Source organism: Balaenoptera acutorostrata, chromosome 12 (genome assembly GCF_949987535.1).
Source record: "Balaenoptera acutorostrata chromosome 12, mBalAcu1.1, whole genome shotgun sequence".
Lineage (NCBI taxonomy): Eukaryota > Metazoa > Chordata > Mammalia > Artiodactyla > Balaenopteridae > Balaenoptera > Balaenoptera acutorostrata.
The window spans coordinates 10,700,649-10,722,170 of record NC_080075.1 but is presented as its reverse complement, the minus strand read 5'-3'; the positions used below and the strand labels follow the sequence as shown (position 1 = coordinate 10,722,170).

The following is a 21,522-nucleotide window of genomic DNA, read 5'->3' as shown; positions in this document are numbered from 1 at the left end:
AGGCAGGGAGAGGTGCCCGGGACAAGGGCACCAAAGCGACATGCAAGATGGCTCTCCTGTCACTTGCCCAGAGGGTGGGCACTAGCGTCACTGGCAAAGCTCATTAACAATTCCTAGATAAAAACAGAATCTGAATAATAAAGTCTAATCTCTTTTCCCCTTCTCTTTTCCTTTGTGCTTAGTCTGGTGTCACCTGATCAAAGGGTGCCTCGAGCAGAGGCCTCGCACCCGGCACTTCGGACAGAGTTCCCACGGCCAGTGGCTGCGCCCGACACCTCAGCTCGGTGGGCCGTGTGCAGACGGTGCACAAGACACTCAATCCAAGATGGCGGCGGCGGGCGGTGTGCAGAGACGTTGCCCCGCCCCTCAGTGTTAAGGGCAGTGAGCAATGCGCCTGCGCTGGACCTGCAGGAGCCCACCCCGCCCTCCATGGAAGAGAACCCGATTGAGCAGCCCCGCCCATAGCCTTTCGGGAAAAGCGTGTACTCTGAGGCCGCTCACACCTCTCCATTCTTTTACCAGAGAATAAAGCTTCCCTTCACTTCCGAATGGAACTCCGTCTCGTCCGATTGGCACAAGTGATGCCGGACAGAAGGACCTTTTTGGGGCCTGAATCCAAAGTGTCGGTAACATTGCTACTTTTTCCTTAAAAAAATATTTTTATTTCCCATAGGGTTAATATCTGTGTTTTTTTGTTTTGTGTTTGTTTTTAAAGGAGAGGGTTTTATTTTTTTCTATTATTAATTCAACCGAAATACTGTAGCAGTTTTCTGAATCTCTCGAGTTGTGAGATGTGTCGGATATTCCCTCAGTTTTTTTTGACGTTAAGAAGTCTCTCCCAGAGGGCTTCCCTGGTGGCGCAGTGGTTGAGAATCTGCCTGCCAATGCAGGGGACACGGGTTCGAGCCCTGGTCTGGGAAGATCCCACATGCCACGGAGCAAATGGGCCCGTGAGCCACAATTACTGAGCCTGCGCGTCTGGAGCCTGTGCTCCGCAACAAGAGAGGCCGCGATGGTGAGAGGCCTGCGCACCGCGATGAAGAGTGCTCCCCACTTGCCACAACTAGAGAAAGCCCTCGCACAGAAACGAAGACCCAACACAGTCATAAATAAATACATAAATAAATAAATAAATAAATAAATAAATAAATAAATAAAAAAAGAAGTCTCTCCCAGAGCTTTGCAATCTGCATTGGTTGTCCTCTTGGGACCTTGTGCCCAGCTGTCCCCTCATCATCACTCTGCATGTTCCCTCATCTCCCTGCCACGTTGCTCTCTGGTTTCCTGTGGTCCATACAACCCTTGCCCCTTGTTTGGCTCACTCCTTCATTTGGGGGAGCACATGCTTTAGTTATTTCCTAGGAAATAGTTCAATGGGGACTGAGGTGATTGCTTTTAGACTACTTGTGTTTGAAAATATTTTATTCTACCTTTGCACTTGATTAATAGTTTAGCAGGATATACAATTTGGGTTAAAAATAATTTCCCTCCAATCATCAAATAACAGCTCTGAAATCTTGAATGCAATAGAGCAATACTTCAGATATACATAGCAGATATACATTTGATTCTCATTATTCACAGTAACTAGGTTCTATAAAGTCACCACAAACACTGGCTTAGTAAATACTGAACTACTGCTCCTAGGATAAATACAGCATTAGGTTCTATAAGCCTATGGTCACTACATTTTCACCAGCTGGCAAATACATCACCTTGTTTTATCTGTGTTTCTGTTTAAAGACGCCTTATTTAATGTATTTGGTTGATTCATTAACACTGAATTCATGACTAACAGCACTGTAATTCATTCCTGAATGAAGCTTATCTAACACAGACAGGTATTTTCCCCATAAGGCACATTACAGCCTTTTTGCGCTTAGGGACACTAGTCAGCACTAACTGTGCTTGAGCACCATTTTAAAAAGTAAAATCACCAACAAAAAGCACAAGAATGCAAAACACATGGTGCTAAATAGACCGTGAAAAGGATACCTGGCTACAGGACAAGGGCTGAAACATGAAAGCAGAGCATCACCTTGTTCAACCTCAGCCAGAATGTGCACATCAGGCAACTCAAGTTCCCAAGTACTCTGCACATGTCCACAAATGACCCAGAAGTACCATAAGGATCCACTTCAGGGGTACAAATGAATATTAGCAGTTGGCAAAATCACAGTACAGAACAAATAATGAGAAGCAGGTGTACATATTGTCAGAGGGATGCATGACCCAAGTTGTACACAAGTCCTTTGTCAGTTATGTGTGTTGTGAATATTTGCTCCCAATCTGTGGCTTGTCTTTTTGTTTTCTTTTTCTGTCTTTTGAAAAGCAGAACATTTATTTTTATGAAGACTGGTCTACCAATGTATCTTTTTTATGATTTATGTTTTTGTGTTTCTAAGACATCAGTTATTGCCTACACTGAGGTCTTCAAGATTATCTTCTAGAAATTTTATTGATTTAACTTTTATATTTAGGTCTATGATCCATTTTGAGTTAACTTTTGTGTGTAGCCTGAAGTAAGGTCAAGCTTTTTTTTTTCCACATGAATATCCAAGGGTTCCAGGCACTAAATGTTGAAAAGATTATTCTTTTCCTCCTTGAATTACCTTGGAGTCTGTCAAAAATCATTTGACCATATATGTGTAAGTCTGAAATTGCAGAAAATCAGAGAGTGCCTTGATGGCCTAGTGATTAGGATTCCGGGCTTTCACTGCTGTGCCCTGGCTTCAACCCCTGGTTACAGAACTGACATCCCACAAGCCACATGGCCAAAAAAAAAAGTACCCTCTGAAATTGCAGAAAATCAAAGGTAAAGAAAAGTCTTGAGAGAAGCCAAGGGAAAAAATATCTCACCCATAGAGAAGCAAAGATAAGAATTACATCCATCTTCTCCTCAGAAACCATGCAAGTAAGAAGCGAGTGGAATGAAATGTTTAAAGTGTTGAGGGGAAAAAAATCTCACCAACCTTGAATTTTGTATCCTGTAAAATTATCTTTCAAAAGCAAGGGAGAAATAAAGACTTTCTCAGACAAACAACAATTGAGGGAATTTGTCAAGTAGACTGGCCTTGCAAGAAATGTTAAAAGAAGCTGTTCAGAAAGATGGAAAATGATATAGGCCAGAAACTCAGGTCTGCATAAAGAAAGGAAGAGCATTAAAGAAGGAATAAGTGAAGGAAAAATAAAATATTTTTCTTAGTTATCTAACATATAACAGTTTGTTCAAAATAAAAATAGTCACAGTGTATCACTGGTTATAAATTATGTAAAAGTGAAAAGAATGACATTAAGGGACAAGAGGGAGGAATTAGAAATACTTTATTATTATAAGGTACTTGCACTACCCATGAAGTGGTACAGTGTTATTTGAAAGTGGACTTGGATTAGTTGTAAGTTTATATTGGAAACTCTAGGGCAGCCACTAAAAAAAAATATAATGACATTCTGAGAGAGAAAATGAAATCATATAAAATGCTCAATTAAAACAACACACACACACACACACACACACACACACACAAAGCAGACAGGGGTGGAAGACAACAATAGGAACAGAGAACAAGGGCAACAAGAAAGGGTTCTCAGAACCCTTTGGTTGTAGCAGGCACCAGGAATCTGTCTCCCCACCTAAATGACAACTGTGCTGGCAGAATCTGATGTAACTGTTTTGGGATTGTGGAGTTATTGAAGGTTTCTGACTTTCAGGGAAATGCATGGATGGTAAATTGTGGCTAATTTTGGGCAATTTCGTCACTCAGCACAGTAGCAGCCACCCACCCCTGCTTTAAGCCACCTGGCAGGCAGCTGGGCAAGTGTCCTTGGAGCAGCCTGCACACAGCTTGCTGAAGCCAGGGTGGGCAAAAAGGACCCTGTCCCCCAAATACCAGGGATCTCTGCTCTGATCACTGATTGCTGCCTCTGATCAGAGAGGTGTAGACAAAAAGGCTGGTGGCTAATTTTGTTGCACCTCCCACAACTGTTAGAAGTCCCTCCACCTCCAGCTGAAGTGACTTTAAGGGGATTTAAAGGGATAATGCCCTTTTCCCCTTCTCTTTATTTTTCTCTTTTTCACCTTTTGGGGGTCACACATTAAAGAGTAGGAGGTTCAAAAGGAGCTGCATATACAAGGAACATTATAAAGTGATCATGCATACCCAGGGAAAGGCACAGACTCAGAAAAGACCTGAGAAGACCTTAAGTTTACATCTTGGCATATTCTTGACATAGAGGCAACCTACAACAATATAAATACATACATACATAAATTTAAAACATTTAAAAACATCAAACCCTGGGGAAGGAGGAGAATCTGATTTCTGGAGTTACCACATTATTAGATTAAAATGTCTACTTTTGAATCTGTCCCTGAGAAAGACCCAATGGCAGATCTAATAGACAAAGACATTAAAACAACTGTCTTAAAGATGCTCAGAGAACTAAAGGAAGATGGGGACAAAACCAAAAAAAACGATGTATGAACAAAATGGAAACACCAATAAAGATATCGAACACCTAAAACGAAGCAAACAAAAAAATTCTGTAGCTATATTTTAATAACTGAAATGGAAATTTTTATTAAAGGGATTAAAAGGCAGGTTTGAGCAGGCAAAAGAAAGAGTCAATTAACTTGAAGACAGGACAACAGAAATTATCAATCTGAGGAACAGAAAGAAAATGATTGAAGAAGAATGAACAGCGCTAAGGGACCTGTAGGACAGCATCAAACAGATCAACATACAAATTGTGGAAGTCCCAGAAAAAAGAGAAAAGGGCAGAATAAAACACTTGAAGAAGTAATGGCTGAAAACTTCCCAAATTTGATGAAAGACATGAATATAAACATCTAAAACATCTGGACACTATAAAACTCTTAGAGGAAAACATAGGAAAAACACTCTTTGACATAAATCACAGCAAGATCTTTTTTGATCCACCTCCTAGAGTAATGGAAATAAAAACAAAAATAAACAAATGGGACCTAATGAAACTTCAAAGCTTTTGCACAGCAAAGGAAACCATAAACAAGATGAAAAGACAACCCTCAGAATGGGAGAAAATATTTGCAAACGAATCAACGGACAAAGGATTAATCTCCAAAATATATAAACAGCTCATTCAGCTCAATATTAAAGAAACAAACAACCCAATCCAAAAATGGGCAGAAGACCTAAATAGACATTTCTCCAAAGAAGACATACAGACAGCCACGAAGCACATGAAAATATGCTCAACATCACTAATTATTAGAGAAATGCAAATCAAAACTACAATGAGGTATCACCTCACACCAGTTAGAATGGGCATCATCAGAAAATCTACAAACAACAAATGCTGGAGAGGGTGTGGAGAAAAGGGAACCTTCTTGCACTGTTGGTGGGAATGTAAATTGATACAGCCACTATGGAGAACAATATGGAGGTTCCTTAAAAAACTAGAAGAATTACCATATGACCCAGCAATCCCACTACTGGGCATATACACAGAGAAAACCGTAATTCAAAAAGACACATGCACCCCAATGTTCACTGCAGCACTATTTACAATAGCCAGGTCATGGAAGCAACCTAAATGCCCATCGACAGATGAATGGTTAAAGAAGTTGTGGTACATATATACAATGGAATATTACTCAGCCATAAAAAGGAACGAAATTGAGTCATTTGCTGAGACGTGGATGGATCTAGAGACTGTCATACAGAGTGAAGTAAGTCAGAAAGAGAAAAACAAATATCGTATATTAACGCATGTATGTGGAACCTAGAAAAATGGTACAGATGCACTGGGTTGCAGGGCAGAAGTTGAGACAGAGATGTAGAGAACAAACGTATGGACACCAAGGGGGGAAAACTGTGGTGGAGTGGGGATGGTGGTGTGCTGAATTGGGCGATTGGTATTGACATGTATACAGTGATGTGTATAAAATTGATGACTGATTTAAAAAAAACGAAAAATAATAATAATAAAATAAAATAAACTCCAAGTAAGATAAAATCAAAGGGATCCACAACAAGACACACTATAATCAAATTTTCAAAGGACAAGCACAAAGAGACAATCTTCAAAGAGGCAAGAAGTAAATCATCACATACAAGGGATCCTCATTAAAACTACCAGCAGATCTCATCAGAAAATTTTGCTACATCATATGTTAGGCCAGAAACTGTCATACAGATTTTAAAAGATAACTATTACAAAAAGTAACTTATCCAACCACAACAAGAAGTCAGAAATCAATAACAAAAGGAAAACTCGAAAATTCACAAATTTATAGATATCAAACAACACACTTTAAACAATCAATAAATCAAAAACGTAATCACAAAGGGAATTAGAAATACTTAGAGATACATAAAAAAGAAAATACAACATACCAAAGTTTATGGGACACAGCGAAGCAGTGCAAAGGGTGAATTTCACAGCTATAAATGCTTACACTGAAAACCAAGAAAGATTTCAAATTGACAACCTAATTTACAACTTAAGGAACTAGAATAAACTAAACCCAAAATTTGCAGAAAAAAGGAAATAATAAAGATTAGAGCAGAGATAAACAAAATAGAGAATAGAAAAATAACTGAAAAACATCAATGAAAGCAAGAGTTGGTTCTTTGAAAAGATCAACAGAATTGACAAACCTTTAGCTCAATGGACTAAGAATAAAAAGAGAGAAGACTCAAATTACTAAAAAATTAGAAATAAAAGTAAGGTTGTTAATACTGATTCTATAGAAATAAAAAGGATTATAAGAGAGTATACTGGACAACTGTACACCAATAAATTGGGTAAGCTAGATGAAATGAACAAATTCATAAAAACACAAAACCTACCAAAACTAAATCACGAAGAAATAGAAAATATGAATAGACCTATAACTACTGAGGAGATTAAGTAGGTAATCAAAAATCTCCTGACAAAGAAAACCCCTAGACCTGGTGGCTTTACTGTTGAATTCTATCAAACATTTAAAGATGAATTAATATTAATTTTTCTCAAACTTTCCCCAAAAAATTGAAGAGGGGGGAATACTTCCTCATTCTATGAGACTAGCATTACCCTGATAGAAAAGCCAAAGACACTACAAGAAAACTATAGACCAATATCCCTTATCAAATGGAAATTACAAAAGCAATTTCATTTAAAATGGCATCCAAAAGAATAAAATACTTGGGAATTAATTTAACCAAGGAAGTGAAAGTACAATGAAAACTATAAAACATTGCTAAAAGAAATTAAAGAAGATGTAAATAAGTGAACACATACCCACGTTCATGGATTGGAAGACTTAATATTGTTAAGATGTCAGTACTACCCAAAGTGACCTACAGATTCAATGCAATCCCTATCAATATCCCAAAGATACTTTTTGCATAAACAGAAATACCCATCCTAAAATTCATATGGAATTTCAAGGGACACCTGACTAGCCAAAACAATCTTGAAAAAGAAGAACAAAACGGGAAGACTCATACTTCCTGATTTCAAAATATCCAACAAAGCTATAGTCACCAAAACAGTGTGGTACCGGCATAAAGACAGACATGTAAACCAATGGAATAGAATAGAGAGCCCAGAAATAAACCTTTGTATATATGGTTGAATGATTTTTGACAAAGGTGTCAAGACCATTCAATGGGGAAAGGACAGTGTTTTCAACAAATGTTGCTGGGAAAACTGGATATCCACATGCAAAAGAATGAAGTTGATCTCTAACACCATACACAAAAACAAACTCAAAAGAAATCAAAGGCCTAAATGTAAGACCCAAAACTATAAAACTCTTAGAAGAAAACACAGGACAAAAGCTTCGCAACACTGGATTTAGCAATAATTACTTGTATAGAACACAAAAGATACAGGCAACAAAAGAAAAATAGACAAATTAGACTTCATGAAAATTTTAAAATTCTGTCTCTCTTCCATCTGGAAGTTCATATGTATCCTTTATCATATCCTTTTATAATAAACTGGTAGGCAATAAATAAACTGTATTCCTAAGTTCTGTGAGCCACTCTAGCAAATTAATCAAACACAATGAGGGAGTCATGGGAACCTCTGATTTACAGCTGATGAGTCAGAAGCACAGGTGACAACCGGACTTGTAATTGGTGTGAAGTGGGGTGGGGGCAGTCTTGTGGGACTGAGCCTTTAACCAGTGGAATTTGATGTTACCTCCAGGTAGACAGTGTCAGAATTGAGTTAAATTGTAGGACATGCAGCTGGTGTTGCAGATTGCTTGGTGAGGGGAAACCCCCCACATCTGCTGTCAGAAGTTCTGGGAGTGTGGTAGTACTGTGAGAGTTAAGGAGACACACAGGAGGGGAACTTGGCTTTTCCCCACTCAAAATGACAAAAGGACTCTCGGAATGTCAGGAAAGAAGAACGAATGATTGAAAGAGCAAAAACATGGGTAAATACAATAGGCTATTTTTTTTTTCTTTAGTTTTTTATGTTTCATGGTTGAAGCAAAACTATAATGTTGTCTAATGTGGTTCTCAGTGTAGGCAGAGGAAATTTTAAAACAATTATAGAAACAGGTGAGGGTAAAGGGATTTAAAGGGAAGTAAGATTCCTATACTTGACTCAAACTGCTAAAAAGTCAACACCAGTAGACTGGTGATAAGTGATATAGGTATAACGTAATACCTAGAGCAACCACTAAAACATCGATACAAAGAGGTTTACTAAAAAGGAGAATTTCTAGAGTCAGAAAGAACAAAGTTTGCCCATTTTCCTCTACTTTCTAGCTGAAAGCTACTTTCTAGCTTTCTTGACTGTAGTCAAGTAACTATAACTTAACTGCATATTTTTTTATTAGCTCAGACTAGAAGCCCTGCCTCCCTAATTTGCTAGTTTAAATGAATATTTAAAGTAGTTTTTAACTAAGATATGTATGTAAAGTTCCTATCACAGTAATTGGTATATACGATGTGCTCAATAAATTAAACCTATAATTATTTGTTATTTGTCAATAAAGAAATGTAAGGTTGGCCTTTCCTTTAAAAAAAAACAAACAAAAACAAGTGACAATCCAAAGTGTGAGGGGTTGAGTCTCTCCCAGGTGCCAGAAGCAAGAGATGCCAGGCTGAGCCAGGCCAGAAGAAGGCCTAGGTGGCGGCTCTCTTTAAACTTGACCACACAGAGCGCTTCATACCCTGTGCAGCCTTCACTTCGTCCCAGTCCAGTTTGATGTCTGGAACCTCATGTTCTGGCTCCGGATCCTTTCTCAAGGCCCCCTTGGGGGAGGCAACCACGATGGGCAGGGGGCCACATTCCTCCCGGAATTCCACAACGTGGAGACTCTTCTTGTCAGCCAGCTGTTGATGGGTTTCCTGGGCACGACCAAATTGAGAACATGAGGTTAGGTCTATGAGGTTGGTCTAACGTGGTCCACCCCTGATACTCATCTTGCATGGCAAAAAGTGTTTGGTTGATTAAAATGTAGCAACTCTTGAAAATTCATTAACTGAGGGTGATTATTACAGCAGGAAACATGGCCCAGGTAATATAATATCAAGTTTATTTGCTTACTGAATTATTTAAGAGTGATTAAAAACAAGATTTTACTTTAAAAAAAAAAAACACAATAAACTTAAGTCTGTGACTTAAAGAGCAGGAACTTGCTGCGGCTAAACTATGGTGACCTGCTGTGGGCGGAATCATCTCAGCCTCATCTCCCCACCCCCAAGTGGGATAAAGGAAGGGCCTTGGCCTCTGGTCTCCTGCCTTCCTAACCCTCCTGATCATGTGCCATACTGTGCCCAAAACTGAACCTGAACCTCATCGTGTCCCAGCTCTAGCTACCAATTTATAGGACATGCAGGGAGAGAGGATGTTAAGGGTCCTCAGATAGTTAGCACCAGACTGGGACAAACAACCTGATTTCTCCAACAATAAAAAAAATGCAAGGAAAAAAAAGAGGGGAACTTACAGATTAAAAGTGACTTAAAAGACAGCAAAGATTTAGAATGTATGGACCTTTTCTGCAACCCTATTCAAACAAATTGTATTAAAAAAATTTTTTTAGGGCTTCCCTGGTGGTGCAGTGGTTAAGAATCCGCCTGCCAATGCAGGAGACACGGGTTCGAGCCCTGGTCCGGGAAGATCCCACATGCCACGGAGCAACTAAGCCCGTGCACCACAACTACTGAGCCTGTGCTCTAGAGCCGGAGAGCCACAACTACTGAGCCCACGTGCCACAACTACTGAAAGCCATGCGCCTAGAGCCCGTGCTCTGCAACAAGAGAAGCCACTGCAATAAGAAGCCTGCGCACCACAGTGAAAGAGTCGCCCCCGCTTGCCTCAACTAGAGAAAGCCCATGCACAGCAACGAAGACCCAAAGCAGCCAAAAATAAATTAATTAATTTAAAAAAATTTTTTTAATCTGACAAATGGATACATTTCTATGAACACTGACTAGATGTTTGATATCTCGTTACTGTTAATTTTTTAGGTATGATAGTAGTATTGTTGGGTCCTTTTTAATCCTTATCTTTTAGAGATACATGATAAAATATTTATGAGTGAAATAAATTGATATATGAGATTTGGTTCAAAATACTAGGGCTGGTTGGGGGTGGTTTAGAGAAACAAAACTGGCCACGAGCTGCTAACTGTTGATTCTGTATAAGAGAGCTATGGGGATTCATAACAGAAGGTAGCCATAAAAGTCAGAAAAAGGCAAATAAACTCAATAAATGGTTTATTCATAGTACATTAAAATACCTAAAATACCATGAGAAATGTACAATCTCATGTTTCCAGACTTTATGTGCACCTTGTACTATTCTAATTCTATATACATTTGAAATTAGAAAAGAGAAGTGCTGATTCATAAAAAAAAAAACAAAATAATTTAAATTGGAGTGTCTTATAATCAGTGGCATGTTGCTTACACTGGTGTCATTTTTTTTCTTTGACTAGCACAATGCAACTTTTTATAGCTGATGGCATTTTACAACAGGTCTACTTGACCATAAATATGACCTATCTAAAACAAATATCTTAGCTACTACATCAAACAATTAAACCTCTTAACAGTAAGTGTAAATTTAGAAGTGCTTTTGAAGGACGTTTTAGGTAGTAGTAACACACACACACACGTTTTAGATAGTAGTAACATACACACAAACACACACACATGAACACAGCTGTTCAAAAAAGGTTTTTTAAGCAAAGCTTTTTCTTTCAATTAATTTTCCTATTTTAAACAGAGACGGCTACAATTATTCCATGGATCACTTTATTCAGAAACAGCCATCACACTCTGTCAGGAAGCCTGTCAAAGTCCTCAGCAAATGGAGGTCAGCAAACGTCTCTTGAACCTGGTTGTCTTTCTGCTCACCCAGTTCTGCTAAGGTCCACCCATCCTTTCAAGGGACAAGCCAGCCCCGCCGAGCTGGCAGAGGGGCAGCTCAGGAGGGGGCGCCCCGTGCAGTGACAGCCCTTCCTCCCTACCGCCGGAGTGATTGTGAGCCTAGCCGAGGCTGAGGGGGTGAGCTGGGCAGGGGCCCAGAGCTCCCATCTATGTGGAGAAATAACCTGAACTACTAATGTTCATATTCCTACTGACTCAGATGTCCCTCTGAACTACCTATACAGGTGACATGAAAACTGACTGTGCTTCAACTGAAGACCGCTCTCGAGTGGAGGTGCCCGAGGGGCTTCACCCCAGTTCCAAAGGAACTGACGAAGTAAGGAAAGAGACTTTCTCTTTTTACTTTACATCTTTATGTTGTTGGAGCTTTAGAACAAGCAGGTATTCTTTCCATAATAAAACAGATTATAATTACTGGCTTTTAAAAATACTTAATTTTAAAACTTCAAAACACCCATGGAGTATTTTTTTATAGGATAATTCTCATGAACTAACTCGTCAGCTGGATTAACTAACCTGACGCAGCCACAGACAACAAAGAATGCCCAGTCCTCAGGTGGCCCGAGAGCAGCTCCAGGATGGCCCAGGAGATGGTGGTCTCAGAGCACACAAATGAAATACAAACTAGCCCTTCTGTTTCAGAGCCCAGGGAAGAGTTACCTGGCGGGAGAGCCCGTGGAAGAGGCCCCGGGTGAGGTTAAGCATGTTGACAGAGCCAGAGACCTTGGCATACATGTCTTTGATGCCAATGAGCCGGCAGATGGTGATGATGGCCCGGTGGCAGCGGAGGCCATAGCCTAGAAAGAGGAAAAACAAGTCAAACACCTGCCCACTGCCCACAGTGCAGGCGGCATCACCTGCTGGCTTCGCGCAGCTTCCAGCTCTGGGTTTAGGGGACGCTGGTTCACGTTCCGGCTTCACCACTTCCCAGCTGGGTGACCCTTCACAACTTACTTAACTTCCACAATGACACTTATTTAAATGAGATGTTATAAGGATTAAAGAAATAATATATAAGTTACTTAAGCATATGGGCAAAAAAAACCAGGGCTGTTAAGATTAACAGAGATGGCTGAAGGTCCTTGGTGCCTCATGTCCATGTTAACTAAGACTTGAGGGACACATCTGTTCTCACCCTCCCTGAATGCTCAGTTGCACTGAGCAGAGACATCCACTTCCTCCTGGAAAAACTCTTTTAGCTTCGGTAACACACCCTCTCCCAGATTTCCTCCTAGCTACTGGCCCATCCTTCTCACCTCCTTGCTGGCCTCTAAATCTTGGGTGGTTTCCCCTCCAGCCATTCGCCCTACTCTTGTCTACCTGTAATCCCTTCCCTAGCGAGAGCTTTAAAAACACAAAGCAAACACATCACTCCCCATTTAAAGCCCTTCACTTCCCACTGTCCCTTGAATTAAAATAAGTACAGTTGACCCCTGAACAGTGTGGAGGTTAGGGGAGCCGACCCTCCACACAGTGGAAAATCTGAGTCTAACTTATAGTCAGCCCTCCATGTCCTCAGTTTCTCCATATCCAAGGTCCCACATCCATGGATTCAACCAGCCACGGACCGTGAAGCACTGCAGAATTTAGAAAAGAAGCCGAGTATAAGTGGACCCGAGTATTTCAAACGCGTGCTGTTCAAGGGTTGACTGTTAACAAAGAACTCCACGGCCTTCAAAGCCCTCTGTGACTGACACCTCACCGACTTCATCCAGAGACACCACCCTCCACGTGCTGGCTTTCCCACCGCAAGGAAGGAAAGGTGAAGGTGGCCTCCTTCCTCCCTCCCCTGCAAACCAGACCCTGATGGCTGCTTTCAAGCACTCAGCCGAACTTGTTATCCAATGTTGCCCCTCAGCAGAATGAGAGTTCCATGAGAGCCAGGATATTGTTTGCTTACTGCTGTATCCCCAGAGCCTAGATCAGCACCTGGCAAATGCAGGTAGGAATGATGCAGAGAAAAAGCCCAAATTTAGACTCTAACATTCTGATTAACCAGGCATGAAACTCAGCACATGCCTTAAAGGCAGCACTGAAAAATACAGCTTTGATTAGAAGACAGGGAAGATAAAAAAGGTAACTTCTGCAATTAAAATTGTAGCAGTCTTTCCAAAATCATTCAGATAAAGATGTATCCAAAGTAACATGTCTAACAAAAACATGACGCAAGCCACAAATGTAAGCCATATATATGATTTTAAATTCTCTCGCAGATAGGTGTTTTAAAGTTTTTTAAAAAACAGGTAAAATTGATTTTAGTAATATATTTTATTAACCCAATATGTCTAAAACATTATCATTTGAACATGTAATCAATACAGTAATATTTTTGAGATATTTCTTTTTTTTTTTTTATACTAAGTCTTTGAAATCTGGTGGTGTTTGACACTTACAGGGTCTCTCAGAAGCCACACTTCAAGTGCTCCATAGCCACACAGGCTGCAACTACCACATGGGACACACCTTAGCACAGGTCTAAACCTTAATGTCTAAGTGTTCAACTCAATACTTTTTCTAATAATAAGATAAATGGTTTTTATCTGGCATATGAATGATTAATTATGACTTTAAAGCAGAAGGCAAGTTCTGGTGCACTAATACAATTGGTATTAAATACAATTAATACAACTAATACTGTATTTGATATTTTTTCTCTTAGTTTATTTCCATGCCATAGCTCTAGCAAAGCTGTATGAGAAGCTTTGACATGAAAAATTTAAATACTGTATAATATTTTATCTTCTGATTCAGACCTTCTAAGTATACCTAGAGTTATATGAGATCATTTTTACTGTAGAACCACAGGTGAAACACAAATCAGTATGTTCAAGAATTCCACACCTCGAGACCATTGAGCATGACTGGCACAGCTCCATGACCCTGAACTCTGCCTGCTTGCTCTTTCCAAGACAGGAAGAAGGTCCATCTCTGGAACCTCAGAGCTCAGTGTAGCACCTGGTTCACAGAAGATGTTCAATCAATACTTGATGATGAGAATAAATGAGTGGAACTGAATAAGCTATAAGAAAAGAACCATCTGGGACTTCCCTGGTGGCGCAGTGGTTGAGAATCCGCCTGCCAATGCAGGGGACGTGGGTTCGATGCCTGGTCCGGGAAGATACCACATGCTGTGGAGCAACTAAGCCCGTGAGCCACAACTACTGAGCCCGCGTGCCACAACTACTGAAGCCCGTGTGCCTAGAGCCCATGCTCCACAACAAGAGAAGCCACTGCGACGAGAAGCCCGCACACCGCAACGAAGAGTAGCCCCTGCTCGCCGCAACTAAAGAAAGCCCACCTGCAGCAACGAAGACCAAACGCAGCCAAAAATAAATAAATAAATTTATATAAAAAAAAGAAAAGAATCTGCCCGCCAATGCAGGGGAAACGGGTTCGATCCCCGGTCTGGGAAGATCCCACATGCCGCAGAGCAACTAATCCCATGCACCACAACTACTGAAACCCGCGAACCTAGAGCCCGTGCTCTGCAACAAGAGAAGCCACCACAACCAAGAGTAGCCCCCGCTCACCACAACTAGAGAAAACCCACGCACAGCAACAAAGACCCAACACAGCCAAAAATAAAAAAAAAAAAAAAAAAAAAAAAAAAAGAACCATCTAGTAGCATCAATGAATTGTCTAGGAGTAACCAATGTTCCCACTACAAACCCAACTATTCACTCACTCAGTTACTGTTTCTTATTCATTAAGTGCCCTTCCCACCTACAATTACCCCTGGAAATGTTTGTAATCATGAGAGCCTGGGTAGGATGACTGCTTTTTAGTTCCCCAAAGCCTCAATCTTCTTAAATCTAACTTAGGCCTTTCCATTTTGGTGTTTTCAAAATGAGATCAGGTAAAGGTGAGCAAAAATAGAGGGCAGGATGAAATTGGTACAGTTTCTCTGCTTTATCTTCAACAAATTATGAGTTTTTTAGTTACCTCTGGGTTGTTTCTTCATCTTGATATGCGTCCTTTTAAATGTTAAAGAAATATCATGGTATACTGGAGAGTAAAAACATAAACATAAGAAGGGTTAGGGGTATAGCTTTAATGCCCTTGCAAATATCACAAAGCAACCAATACTACCCTAAGCAGCCACCACACGTTGGCCAAGGATGAGTAACAAACTCCGATTTCACTCATTACTAACCTTCTCAGGAGAGAAAGTTTGTTTCTACATTTTATATATTTATATGTAAGAATGCAGTAACAAGCAGGGAAACACAGAAACACCCACAGAGATATATTGCCACACATAAATGAAACAAGTATAATCCTGCAAATTTTAAAAGAAAAGATTAAAACTCACTTGTATGGTCTTCATATCGTTCTATATAATGCAAATAGTGAACTGCCTTGTTCTTTGCCTGAAAGAAAGAAGGAAAATATTTTCCTTAAATCTATTGTTAGAATTTACATTTCCTCAGGGATTTCAAAAAATACCTTTTATAAAATATTTTATTATGGAAAATTTCAAATTTACACAAAAATTTCAGTATATACTTCTAAAAGCTAAGGATTTAATTAAAAAAAAAAAAAACCCGTAAGTATAACATCACTATCACACCAGAAAAAAACCCCCAAACAATTCCTTAATATCTTTGACAGTGTTCAAACATTCCCTGTTGTCTCGTAATTTTGGTAAGCAGTTGCAAGTCTGATAGAAATGATGCAAGAATACAGGCACTTCTGAAATTGCTTTTTCTGAGATAAGTAACCTTTGCCAGTAAGTATTTGACAGTAAGTAAGTAACCATTGACAGTAAGTATTTTTTTGTGGTTCCCACAATGTCTAGCACATAGCTTATTGGTCTTTTACTGTTAACAAAGGAAAAATGTACATACTTTTCTGAAAGCATCTGCCCGTTCAGCGGCTTTCCCAATGGCAAAACCTTTAAAAGAAAAAGCAAAAATATGAAAAGGGGCATAAATTTGGCACATAATGTCTTTTACCACATTTCAAGTTTCAGTTCCTACAACATTTCACAGTAGTTCATCTTTCTTCTGCCCACAGAAAACCCGCTATCCAAAACAAATGACAAAGCATGAGGCTACAGAAATTTGCTTCTTTGTTTTGGGGTATTTTGGAAACATTACATTTGAATGTACCTGTGAAATTCAAGGTTAGATGCATAACATTACCTTTTATAAATTTCTAGATAAAACCACTGAATAAAAAAACAAACGAAAAACCCAAAAAAACCCTAACCATGCTAAATTAATAAGGTAAATGGTTTTCACGAATTCTGAAAACAGATTAAAATAACCAGAAAAGTTGGGAAAAAAACATACACTGCTACAGAGTAAAACCATGATTTCAGTGGAACTTTCAAACGCAATTCAGATTTCAGTTAACCCGGAAATAAAAATCAGTGATTCCTGAGTTTGTAAATGCTTAATCCTGTGAAATGTTAAGTTAAGAAAAGTTAAGAAAGTTAAGAAAATGTTAAGAAAGTTAGAAAATGTTTGCATTATTTGCTATCACCATTATTTATTTTGAAGAATGTATTGTTTTTAAATTATACACAGAAAAGTAACATAAGACAGTACTGTTCCATGAGATATGCAAGACATCTGAGAAGCTGGGGCAAAAGGGGCTGTGGATTACAATTACTAGTTTAAAAAAACAAATTAAACCATGTAAGTCCTTGAGGAATATATGGGTGAACTTACTTGCTATATAAAGGTGTAAAGCTTCTGTGATTTAAAAACTTTCGTGTGGAAAAAATTTAAAACTAAGTCAAAATATATGATAGATAAAGGGCTAATGTCCTTAACATACAAAGAGGAAAATCAATGAGAATAACCACCCAACAGAAAATGGGTGAAACACGTGAACTAACAGATCTCAAAAAGGAAATTATAATGGCCAACAGACATGTAAAATGGTGTCCTAACTCTCATAACTAAAGAAATACAGATCAAAGCTAAGAGTTATGTTTCATATCGTCACTTACTTACAATCAGTAAAGTCTGACTCTATCCAGGACTGGCAAGGGTGTGATGGTGCAGATAAACATAAACGGATGCAGCCTTTTGGGAGGGCAATCTGGCAATACTCATCAACATTTCAGATGTATGTAACTTAGAGGCAGCAATTTCACTGCAAGAAATTTCCCCTATCGATATGCTTGCAAAAGTACAACATATGACACGTACAAGAAGCTCACTGTTTTTATAAATAGTAAAAAAAAAAAAAAAAAAAAGTGTAAACAACATAAATATTCAGCAATAGGGAAAAGGTTACAAAAATTATGTTTATCCATACAATGGAACACTATGCAGTCAATACAAAAAAATGAGGGGGAATCCATTTATGCTAATGCATAAATCTCTGGGTATAATACTAAGCAAGAAAAACAAGCTATAAAATTATGGATATAATATGACCCTTTGTATAAATTTTTTTAAAAAGATATATGGAGGGCTTCCCTGGTGGTGCAGTGGTTGAAAATGTGCCTGCCAATGCAGGGGACACGGGTTCGTGCCCTGGTCTGGGAAGATCCCACATGCCGGGGAGCAACTAGGCCCGTGAGCCACAACTACTGAGCCTGCGCGTCTGGAGCCTGTGCTCCACAACAAGAGAGGCCGCGACAGTGAGAGGCCCGCACACCGCGATGAAGAGTGGCCCCCGCTTGCCACAACTAGAGAAAGCCCTCGTACAGAAACAAAGACCCAACACAGCCAAAAATAAATAAATAAATAAACTTATTTAAAAAAAAAAAAGAAGATATATGGTGATATATGAACAAAGAATTTCTGAAAACATATAAAAGTAACTGTTAAGAGTGGTTTCCTCTGGCAACATACTATCTACAGGTAGTAGTTGTTTTGAAAGTGTCAGTATGGATTTAAATAGGCAGTTTTCCATTTCTCTTTCCACTTTTCTTTCCCTTTTGAAATGTATTCATGTATACATTTCAAAAACAGATGTTCACTACGGAAACTTTAGAGAAAAGTATCAAGAAGAAATTTAAATGATTGGCAAACATACTAATTAAACATTTTTAATCTTTTCAGTGTATATCCTTCCAATCCTTCCAGTCTTTTCTTTGCATATAACCATACTTTTAAAAAATTGGGATTATGTTACACAGTTTTATACGAAGTGGGTTTTTGTTTGTCTGTTCGTTTGACTTACCATTATTTTGTAAGTAATTTTCCATAATTCTTTAATGGCTATAGACTATTACAATGTATAGCTATACTCTTCTTGTAACTGTGTCCCTATTGTGGAACATTTAGTGTTTTTCCCTCCCCCTCGTTTTTCACTATTATACATAAACAATAGTGTCTTAAGTCTTTTAAAATATTCATTGTCTTCATGGAAAAAGGCAGATGTAGGAAGATCTTTCTTTTGCCTCTACGGGATTATATGGGTTTACCACAAGGTTTGTGAGCCCAAGCCACTGAAAGATTTAATTAGTCAAAAGAGCCTGAACCCACTGACTCCACGGCTGAGCCCAGGCCACGGCTGTCCCTCCACCACCAGCTCTTCGTATATGATCACACGCCCATTCACCTGCAGCTCCTCTGCCATTCCCCACAGCGACCAGGACACGGACTGATCTCTTTCTTCCCTCTTTTGCTGTCATATTGAAAACATTCCTCACCTAAAAGAAAATGTTTTATAAATATTACACCTTAAGAGAATTCTGAAGTAGGGAACTGGAGTGACCTCCTCACACACACACAGGCACACGTGGTGAATACACACATCATCCCTCAATCCCACGAGCACCAATAGCACACTTTCTCCAATGGGAAACCTCCACCTGCACTGTTTCTTCAGGAGTAAAATGGAAGTAAGGCTTTCTCTTCTTATTTCACAGGCTTGTTAGAAAGTTTGACTGAGACAACTTTTAAAGGATTTGAAACTGTAAAACTCAATACACCCTATTTTAATGAACGCGCCACAGAAAGATAAAAAGTTGCTGATTAAACTTTGACATAGTTTATAACTAATTGATTATAAAAACACATCCTTCGAATTCCCTGGCGGTCCAGTGGTTCGGACTTGGCGCTCTCACTGCTGGGGCCCGGGTTCCATCCCTGGTCGGGGAACTAATATATAACAAGCTGCGTGGAGCAGCCAAAAATCAATCAATCAGTCAATCAATCACATTCCAATATCAGAGATGTTAAAATATGAAAAAATGTCCATCTTAGAAATGATAAAATGCAGTGTATAGAAATAATTAGCACAGGACTGGATCTCTATGGGTTAGGCTCAACTGAAAATAGAAAATTTGGAAATACCTGCTTATTATGAACTACAAGAAAATCTGCATTTTTTGGCATATTTATAAATTTACCAAGAACTATGAAACTGTTAACTAAACTGCTTACACGGCAGCCCCTTTCCCATAAGGTAAGAAAAGGGAGCTCAAGCCCACTCCTGTGGATAATCTTACAGGAAATCTCCCACATAGACAAGAGTTCTTCAAAGGAATTAATTTCAAAAGGGTGTAAACTAGGACCCAGAGACTTAAAATACTTGTAAATATATCTTAAACTCTGTAATGCAACTGATATTGAAGAAACAATATACACATTCAATCACAAACTCAATACATGATTATTCCATATGGCATTTAACACTAAGTATGCAGCACTAGCTCAAAGGGAAGTTGACTATTTTAGGAAACACCCTGGAAAGAGTGATTGCAATTTACCTGATACAAGCTTCAGTTTCAAGGGCCTACAAGCAGCCCAGCAGATCATTTCCCCACCAAGAGCTGGACATACACAGTAACTCCAAGCTTTCTACCCTTCCCATGGCTCCCCTCAATCTCTGCCCGCTGAACTGAGTGTCAGATACACCGAATTCAAGGAGGAATTGCTACTGCAACCTTTGCTTTAAGAAGGAGGAAATTTAAATGCAATCTCCAAATTCTGTTATCAACAATACCACTGAAGTTGCTTTGTCTTGAGACCTTAATGGGTGGCCCCCCAAAAGGGCAGCAGTCAGAAAAGCCAATATGATAAAGTACTGAAATTAAAGTTTCATTACTTCCTTACCCAAAGCAGCTCTGTAGCTCAGAAAAAGTCATGCATCAAAGGCTTTTCCTCACTGTTCCTCTTACCCTCTCCACCCACCCCACTCTGTCCATCCCAACTTCTCGGAAGGCTTAACTGGGTATTTTATTCAGCATGCCCACCTCAAGTATCCTGGTATCGAAATCATCATATGTTTCTGTAGGGAGAAAAGAAACAGGTATACAGATAAATGTGTCTATATAATTAGTGTATGAAAGCATTTTTTAACATAGGCACCATCACTGACTTTTAACTAAGAAAGAATCTCAGATATTTTGGTGCCACTATCAAAGCAACACCCTGGTCCTCCATCATCACCAGAAACTGTTCTACCATTAAATTCATAAACTCGACCACTATCTCCCTGACTGCATCCTCCTACCTCTCCAGCTCTCACTCAGTGACTCAAAGGTGATGGTCCTTGGGGCTCCCCAGCACCTCCAGACTCTCGACCACTGTTCCCCTTCCCCATCACCCCTCTGGTCTTCCAGTCTCTCCCACTCAGTCAAGACACCACAGTCCAACACTTCCACCAGGTCTTGTGAATATCCTCAACTCCCTTACCTCTTCCCCTCTCCACCACACTATCCAGGATGGAATCAACGCAGCTGTCTGGGCACACCTGACCTGCCAGGTGCTGCTGTAGAGAAGTCAAAGCATTGGACACACTTGGGTCACTAAAAACTCATGGTCTCCACCTCAGTCAAGACCTCCCTGCTGCCTGCTGGCCTTTTACATCCTTTTAGTTAGGTCTCTCTCCTCTCACCGCAGCAGCCATTTCAAACACTCTCTGTGTTCTTTTATTTTTATTGACTTTTTACTATAGAAAATTTACACTCATAGGCAAACCCCCCCCCCAAAAAACAGCAAAACGTGAGCTTATGTACCATTAGCTAGCTTCAACGATCATCAACTCACAGCCAATCTTCTTTCCTCTAAACTCTGTCCAAGTCCCACTCCACTGGATAATTTTGAGGCCCGTCCCAGATACCCTACCTTTTCATCAACATATTCTAGTGGCCATGCTCATCCCTGCCCATCTCCTCCTCACAGACTAACTGAAGGCTCCAGAGAGACAGCATTCACACAGGCCCCACCCC

The 21,522-nt window shown here is 39.6% G+C and overlaps 1 protein-coding gene across 3 annotated transcripts in view; it reads right to left on the bottom strand.

The window, feature by feature from the left end:
• Window positions 1-1,404: 1,404 nt before the first annotated feature.
• Window positions 1,405-21,522, bottom strand: part of MRPS5 (mitochondrial ribosomal protein S5) — a 32,844-nt gene continuing 12,726 nt past the window's right edge. For all 3 annotated transcript variants that reach the window (XM_007197364.3, XM_028162646.2, XM_028162647.2), the window contains 7 exons: window positions 20,545-20,579; window positions 18,906-18,996; window positions 16,229-16,275; window positions 15,694-15,751; window positions 15,324-15,386; window positions 12,042-12,178; window positions 1,405-9,335 (listed from right to left, as the gene is read on the bottom strand). In XM_007197364.3, the coding sequence (XP_007197426.1) occupies window positions 9,111-9,335; window positions 12,042-12,178; window positions 15,324-15,386; window positions 15,694-15,751; window positions 16,229-16,275; window positions 18,906-18,996; window positions 20,545-20,579 (656 nt within the window). In that variant the 3' untranslated portion in view covers window positions 1,405-9,110. The remainder of the gene's footprint in view (window positions 9,336-12,041; window positions 12,179-15,323; window positions 15,387-15,693; window positions 15,752-16,228; window positions 16,276-18,905; window positions 18,997-20,544; window positions 20,580-21,522) is intronic.